An 8,320-nucleotide genomic window follows, 5' to 3' on the forward strand; every position below is an offset into this window, starting at 1 on the left:
GGTGACGGCGCAGGCTGCAATGGGGCTGCAGTGGCCTGCTGTAAGCTACTGTGAGTGGCCGGCAGCCGGTGTGAGCTGCCAAGAGCCACCGTGAACAGCCGTCCAGAGGCTGGCGACCAATCTGCCTCAGCCGGGAAGAACGCAGTGATAATGCCAACATGGGCCAGTGAAGCAATGTCCTCCACAACTAGACTGAAGAACAAAAGGACAGCAACTTGTCTGTTCCTCTTCCCTGATTCCCCAAAACTATTCCCTCCCCCAATTCCCCAATTAAAAAAAAAAATCTTTAAAAAAAAACAAGTATAGGACAAAATGAGCTACAACAGGTAATCTAACGCAATGTTAACAGGAATATAAATTGATAGTTTGGCAGTATTAGTTAAAAGAAATGTCATACTCTTTGGTTCAATTTCACTCCTACACAGTTATCTTACAGATATACCAAACACAGCTAAACAAGGAAATGTGTACAAGAATGTTCCCGGGGCCAGCCGAGTGGCGCACTGGTTAAGAGCTGGCTTGGGACACCAGAGGGCCCCGGATCGGATCCCACATATGAGGGCCAGTGACACTGCCCTCTACAGCTAAGATGCTGAACAACAGCAGGTGACTGATCTGCCTCATCCAGGAAGAGCGCAATGATGGTGCCAACTTGGGCCAGTGAAGCAACGTCCTCTACAATTAGACTGAAGAACAAAATGACAGCAACTTGTCTGTTCCCCTTCCCCCAATTCCCCAGCGCTGTTCCAATCCCCCAAATCCCCAATAAAAATCTTTATAAAAAAAGAATGTTCCCAATAGCACTGTTCAACACAGGAAAAATGTGACTTCAAAGTGTATTGGTTAAATTAATTATGGCATAAACAATTGTTGAAAAAGTGACTGTGTGTTGGCATGGAAAGGCAATATATAACATATTTAAAAAAGCAAGTTGCACTGGAGGTATACAGATCAATGTATGCATTAAAAAGTGCATGCTTTTATTCTTGGGTATTTCTTTTAAGTGATTGGATAGATAGATATACACTTAGCTGTTAACAATGGTTACCACTGCAAAATGGGGTAAGGAGGAGATAGGATATGGCAAATGCAGGTTTTTAAATTTCTATGCTGTGATTTTTATTTGAAAATAAGATTTCACTTTTATAATAAAACATTAATTAAAAATGTTTCATGATTTACAGATATATCATTTTTACATTCTTCTTCCTAACATTTTATTTAAATGTGTTTGAGAATTTTAAGAAGTGTAAATTCCTTTCATTTACAAAATTATGTTCAATTGGTTATTTATGAGAAACTCTAAACAAGGCTTTAAAAGTAACTTACCCAGTTCCATCTTCAAAAGAGGTCTTCCATCTTAATGTGATTGAATAGGGAACAACGTCTGTTATGGAAAATTCACGCACTTTAAATGCTGGTGAGAGAATCGCACACTGCAAATAAGATGTACACCATGTTTAAATTAATAAACACAAAACATACCCTAGGTTACTCTTGATTAAACTGCTTAATAAAAGTTCTTGTAATAAAATTGTTACACTTTAAAAATTACATTTACAGTAACTAGCTAAAATTTAAGTCAGAGTACTCTTTCTGTGGCCTTACAAAAATTTAATATAAAATGCTTTGAAATCTCAAAAAAGAATTTAAATGTAAATAATTACAAGAATTCATAAAATAAATGTTCTTTCAGTACAATTACAGACATATTATCCTATGACAGTTTAAAAATACAAGTTGGAAAGACATAAGACCCACTTTTCAGGAACAATTTCAATTTACATTAGCCTACTGACAAGTGGTCAGAACAGATATTAGAATTCCCTTTTTGTCTACCACCATATTTCTGGCCAAATATATTAAAAAAGAAAAGACTAATAATCATACCTGCAACGCACATCCTCTTGCAACAGCTTCATCTGCGTTTAATGTGGTACTTATGTCTTTAAGAAAGAATTTAGTGATTTGCTCCTTTACTGCAGGAATTCGCATTGCTCCGCCTACAATTTCTATACTACTTATGTCTTCACGTTGTAAGTCTAGAAAGGAGAATGTTTTTAATTAAGAAAAATAAGAGTCTTTACAAAATGTGAAAAGTAGACCTTGGAAAGCCCTTTTTTTGAAAAGTAAATTTTTTAATTTGTTTAAACAAGAATAAATGGAAAGAAGGTAAAAACAAATTTTGTAAAAAAGGCAAAATTTAATAAATATTATCTATGTGTCAGGCACTGCACATAAAGTGACAATAAGATGATGGAGTGACAATAAGAACAGAAAAGTGCCTCATGAGCCTTAAACACATTCTTCCGAGTCCTTCAGTTTTCTAACTTCCATCTCACAAATCCCCAAAGGACGTATTTTAATTGATTACTAAAATCTTAACAGAAAACAATCATGTCCCCATTTCTACTGTACTTTCATCTTAGAATCTTCTATATACTTCCATAAAAACACTCCAAACATAACTAGCGTTAGTTTTATGATATAGACCATAAAATGGACCAGGAGGAGTTCTCATAAACCCAGATTTCTAGTGCCCTAATCTTATGAATAAAGAATGAGTTATAATCGTCTCTAAAATAAAAAAATACAAATATTTTAGAAACACTTGAAGTTTTTACTGCTTTTACCATTTCCTATCCCACTTAAGGGAGTAACGCCATGACAGTTTTGATGGTTATTCTAGTAATTTCCACTTACTAGCTTGTTCCATTACTGCTTTTAATGGTGGTTCAACCCTGGCGAGGAGGGAAGCACATAATTGTTCAAATTGAGCCCTGTGGGAAAATGAAATAAAATTCACTATTTTGAGATTTAAAAGGTGAGTATGCCTTCTAAAGTAACAGAATCTAAACATTATAAAATAAGCAAACACTTTTCCAACTAAAAACATACATAGTACCTGTTCATTTTACTAGAAACGTCAAGGTCATTCATGAAACACTCAATGTTCAGTGGAAGATCTGATGCATTTGCACTCATTAGCTTCTTTAGTTTTTCACATTCCTGATATAAACGCAACAAGGCCCGAGAATTTTCTTTCACATTTATCTTATATTTGGTCTTGAACTCTTCACAGAAGTAGTCCACTAAAGCCTCATCAAAGTTCCTGCCACCCAAATATGGATCAAAGGTAGTAGCCAAGACCTGTTTAATTGAAAAGCCAGAACTAAGTTTTCACAAATATAGATACTTTCGAAACAACAACAAAAACCTTTTAAAATTAAAATAAAATCAAAGCCTAAAAAACTTGTCAAAAATCACAGGGATCCCAAATTTGGAATCACTTACATTAATTATCATTTATATTTAGCCAACACATTTACCCACTCTAAATTATCTACTTTAGGTCGCAGATCTGCACATCATAATTTAAAAGTAATTTGAAATAACTGAGTTACAACAACTAAAATTTCATAATTTCACATCCTCTGGTTCTACAACAGCACTGAACAGGTAGGCCAAAAACTAAGTGTAGGAAAACAAAGAAATGTCCTCAGCACATAACCAAAGACAAAGCAGCTAAGAAAAGGTTATCTAAATATTAAATCTAAAATACTGTAATTGATATAGATCAGGAATTAGGCCTTCAATTATTAACAAAAACCTGAAACAAAACAATACATGAGAGACAAAAAAAAAAAAAAAGTGAAGGAGAGAGGTAAGAATTTAATATCGTAAGCCTGCTGAGCAAGAAGCCCCAGCTAGCAGTCGGGTAGAAGAGGAATAGACAAGTCACACTTCAACAGCTCTTGAAAACACCTAGTCTCTCTCTCTAGGGCAGAGGGCACAAATGGCTACTTACACTAGTGACTACTGAGAAAACAGAACGCTACTCTGTGTGTGGGTCATCAGATTTGTTTCACAAGGCTGGGTGGGGAAAGAGTGGAAAACATGAATGTAGGATGTGAGCGTAGTCTCACTGGGGTGTCATCCCATAGACCAGCATGAAGAATCCATGGATAGACCTTTCATAGGGTCCAGTATTACCCAAGATTAAATGCAAAATCGGGTCGGTATGTGCCAGTGTGGATGTGCATCCTTCTGAATAAAAGGCCACAGCTTCTATCAGACAGTCAAAGGGGTCTGTGATCTACTCTAAGGTATCTACTAAAAAGGAAGGAAAATGTTTAAGTTAAAATTCAAGACTAAATACCAAGGTTTACATTGATTTACAGAAAACTACCCTGTATTCAATATGAGTCATTTCCCTTTAATTTTCTGATTATAAGGATGTTATTATAGTAGTATAATCTATAAGACAAAAGGCTCTAAAGGTGTTGGGTAACCCAAAGTATTTCATCTTCTATGTAAATTCTGCACGTGTGCATAATGGAGAGCGAGAGTGTGTAAATCTGAAAAAGACAATCAATGTAAAAATTAATATAAAACCAAAGATACACTATAAGAAGATAAGCACATAGAAATAAATAATGCCATACTGTAGAAAATTTTGATTAGGACTTTTTGATAGAAAGGTTTCTAAAAACAATGGAAACATTTTAGAAAATGTTTCCTATGGATAAACATGTAATTTATGCTCCCTGATAGCTGACGTAACACCTCAACAATAATACAAATAGCTAATGCATATTATAGTATCTACTATGTGGCATTCCAAGCATTTTACACACATCAACTCATTTTTTCCTCAAAAATTCTATGAAATAGTTACTGATATTATCCTCAGGTGAGAAATCTGAGGTTTAGAGAGGTAAAGTAATTTGCTCAAGGTCACAGTTTTTATGTGGCAGAACCAGGATTTAAACCCAGTCATGAAGGTTCTCTATATAGTCTTATATGCTCTTAACCATTAAAGTTAAATATTGCAAGTCATTATTTACTTACTTTAAGTTTTCCTTTGTTAAAAGCACAAATTGAGACTTGGTAGGCAGAATGTCCCATATCAATAAATATTACATTTCTTGGTTTCTCATCTAATGGAGGAAGATCCTGTTTATAAATTCCATATGCTAATGCAACTGTGTAAGAACAACAAATTAATTTCAGCATAGAAATCACATGGAAAACTGATAAATCACTTACATACCACACTTTAATATGTAGTAGAGCAATACAAATTACTGATTTCAAAGTAACTTTTCATGATTTGCTGAACTAATGTTTTTAATTTTATTTTTTCTTTACCCATCTATAACTCTACTATATAGATGCTTTGTACTAATTAGAAAAAACAACAACAGTATTTTCTGACAGTGATTTCAAATTGCACAGTGCTCACCTGCGGTGGTTTCATTCATCAATCTTAAACAATTTAAACCTGCAACCTGGGCTGCGGCCATCACAGACCTTCTCTCAGCATCAGTGAAAAAACTAGGAATCTGGTGTTGAAAGCAATAATTAAGTATATTAATTTGATGCAATAGATTTTACTTAAACATTTCATCAGCTGAAAAAGGTAAAATAATTGCACTAAAACTTGTATACAGCTTAAGGCAAACAATGGTGTTCTAATTAAATAAATGAGAAAATACACTGGTTTATTTTTTAAGTTTAGCGATTCTATACCATAACATGTTGACCTATAAACACAAATTTAAAGCAATTAAAAAGATGGAATAAGACTGCAGGATTGCCTATGAAAAAATATACTTATTCACCTTTAATGATGAAAAGTTAAAAACCAAACAGTCTGTTAAAATGAAATTCATTAAATATACTATGGTATATCCATATATAATGGAATCCTATGTATAGCTGTTACAAAGAATCGGGTACATCTGAATTGTCATGGAATAGTATCGTTAATACATTAAAAAATGCATGTGTAACATGATTTTCTTTTTGTGTATGTATATGCTACCAGAAGAATATAATCCCAAATGTTTACAATGGTCATATTTCAAAGGGACGGGGGGACTAGATTGCAGAGGACTTCTAATGAACATGTGTTTCTGTTAAGATCACCAAAAAAACATTAACTATATTTCTATTAAAAAAATAAAATAAATTCAGGCTGAAACTTATAATTAAGATTTACCTGTACTTCATTCTATCAAACTAAAAAGCACTTTGATTTAGTCGGCAAACAGATTTCTAAAAATCTAATTTAGTATATCTATGTATAAATAGTATATCTTGGGATTCTTCCAATTTTAAGTTTTAAGTAAGTAGTCTCCTCCAATTTTGCTGCTTTTTGAATTTAGAAATTTCATTTGACAGATACTAAAAACAGAAAAAGAATTTGAATTTTGAGAAGCTTGTTTATCCTAATTTTGGTATTATCCTTCTGACAAAAACTTTAATTATATGTATGGTTCATTTAATATTTATTGAGCACTTACATCTGGCCGATAGGAATACAGCAATGCATAACAGAGAGAATACTTCCCCTCGTACAGCTCACATTGTGTCTACTGCACTAACTACAAAGTTAATAATGGCCAACAAGTTCATAATGCTCTATTTTGGCACTAATTTCTGACATGAAAGTAAAATCAAGTATAGTTAAATAAAGAGCGGTATCTGAATTTAAGGTTGACTTTAAAATCTGCACCATTCTGACATATACTTTCAAGTGCAGTATGATAGAAGAGTTATGAGCACATACCTGAGGATGAACTGTCTGGGTTTGATTTCTGGCTTGACACCTTATTAGCTATATTGATTTTGGTCAAGTTATTTAACTTCTCTGTGCCTCAGTTTTTTAATCTGTAAAACTGGGGTTAATAACATCCTACCTCATAGAGTGGTTCTAAGAATTAAGTGGGTCAATATATATTAAATGCCTATAACAGTGCCTGGCCAATGCTCAACTATTATGCACTATTATTAAATGGCTGGATAACAAAATATTAAGCTCTAGTATTTTTCTCTCATTTAAAGAATTCCAAATACCTATAAAAAAAACAATTACTAAATTCACTGAAGACTTAATCTGGTTCTATTTTTGATGACATAAGACTCTTGAACTTAGGTTGTCAAGTTTGATAGTATTAGAAATACGTTCACATTTAGATGGCAACGTAGCTTAAACACTAGTTAGCAATACATAATGGGATCTTAAGAGATAAGATAAATTATTAAATGTTTTGTTAAGAATCCTTAAAGAAACTTCTTTCTGAAAAATATTAAATGATCTCACCCGTATGTGGAATCTACACAAGCTGAATTCACAGAAGCAGAGAGCAGAATGGTAGTTACCAGGGGCAAAGAGGTGAGGAAATGGAGAGATGTTGGCAAAAGGCTACAAAGTTTCAGTTATATAGGACGAATAAGGTTTAGAAATCTAACGTACAGCATGGTGTCTATAGTTAATACTATTGTATTGTATCCTGATTTCCTAAGAAAGTAGATATCAGATGCTCTCATCACAAAAACAAAACAAAAAAAGTAACTATATGAGATAGATATGTTAATTAGCTTGACTGTAGTAATCATTTCACTGTGTATATGTATATTAAAGTATCATGTTGTACATCTTATATACAAACAATTTTTATTAAAGGCACAAGGAAATTTTGAGGATGATGGATATGTTAATTATTGATGGTGATGGATGGTTTTGTGGGTGTTTGCATATGTCAAACTTCTGAAAGTATACATATTAAATATATCCAGTTTATCATTTTAAAAAAAGATCTTTTCTTTCTGATACATAATATACAATCTGAGTCCCAACTGGGAATTTTCAACCTTTGCCACAAAATTTACAGTCCTTAGATGTGGTGAGTGATACCTGAAAAGATTCTTAGGGATAACCGGCAGTTACAGCAGTCACTAACTAATCACATACGTTAGGTTTTTTAAGATTCACTTATTGTAACAATTGACTTTTGGGAAACTCAATACTAAATTTTACCAAATAAAATAATCTCTTTTTAATGTAAAAGTGAAAATAGGTTTAGGTTATGTAGTGGATAAGGGCAGAAAGACTAAAGAAAAGCGAACAGTACTTAATACAATACTCCCCCCTTAACCACGGCTTCGCTTTCCATGGTTTCAGTTTTCCTGTGGTCAACCGAGGTCTGAAAATATTAAATGGAAAATTCCAGAAATAAGCAATTCATAAGTTTTAAATTGTGTGCTGTTCTGAGTAGTGTGACGAAATCTTGCGCCATCCCACTAGGTCCTGCCTGGGATGTGACTCATCCCTTGGTCCAGAGTATCCATGCTGTACTCGTATACCCTACCAGCCTGTCAGTCGTTCAGTAACAATCTGAGTTATCAAATCAACTGTCTTGGTACCACAGTGCTTGTGTTGAAGTACCGTATTTGCCGGCGTATAAGACGACTGGGCGTATAAGACGACCCCCTAACATTTCCACTCAAAATACAGAGTTTGTTATATACTCGC

The 8,320-nt window shown here is 33.8% G+C and overlaps 1 protein-coding gene across 1 annotated transcript in view; it reads right to left on the reverse strand.

Annotated features, from left to right (window-relative positions):
- HSPA4L (heat shock protein family A (Hsp70) member 4 like) overlaps positions 1 to 8,320 on the reverse strand; it is a 48,929-nt gene that overhangs the window by 27,147 nt on the left and 13,462 nt on the right. The window contains exons 6-11 of the mRNA XM_019665352.1: positions 5,246 to 5,345; positions 4,852 to 4,985; positions 2,906 to 3,150; positions 2,704 to 2,780; positions 1,891 to 2,042; positions 1,330 to 1,436 (exon numbers count right to left, since the gene is read on the reverse strand). Of these exons, the coding sequence (XP_019520897.1) occupies positions 1,330 to 1,436; positions 1,891 to 2,042; positions 2,704 to 2,780; positions 2,906 to 3,150; positions 4,852 to 4,985; positions 5,246 to 5,345 (815 nt within the window). The remainder of the gene's footprint in view (positions 1 to 1,329; positions 1,437 to 1,890; positions 2,043 to 2,703; positions 2,781 to 2,905; positions 3,151 to 4,851; positions 4,986 to 5,245; positions 5,346 to 8,320) is intronic.

This window comes from Hipposideros armiger, unplaced genomic scaffold (genome assembly GCF_001890085.2).
Source record: "Hipposideros armiger isolate ML-2016 unplaced genomic scaffold, ASM189008v1 scaffold_1, whole genome shotgun sequence".
Classification (NCBI taxonomy): Eukaryota; Metazoa; Chordata; class Mammalia; order Chiroptera; family Hipposideridae; genus Hipposideros; species Hipposideros armiger.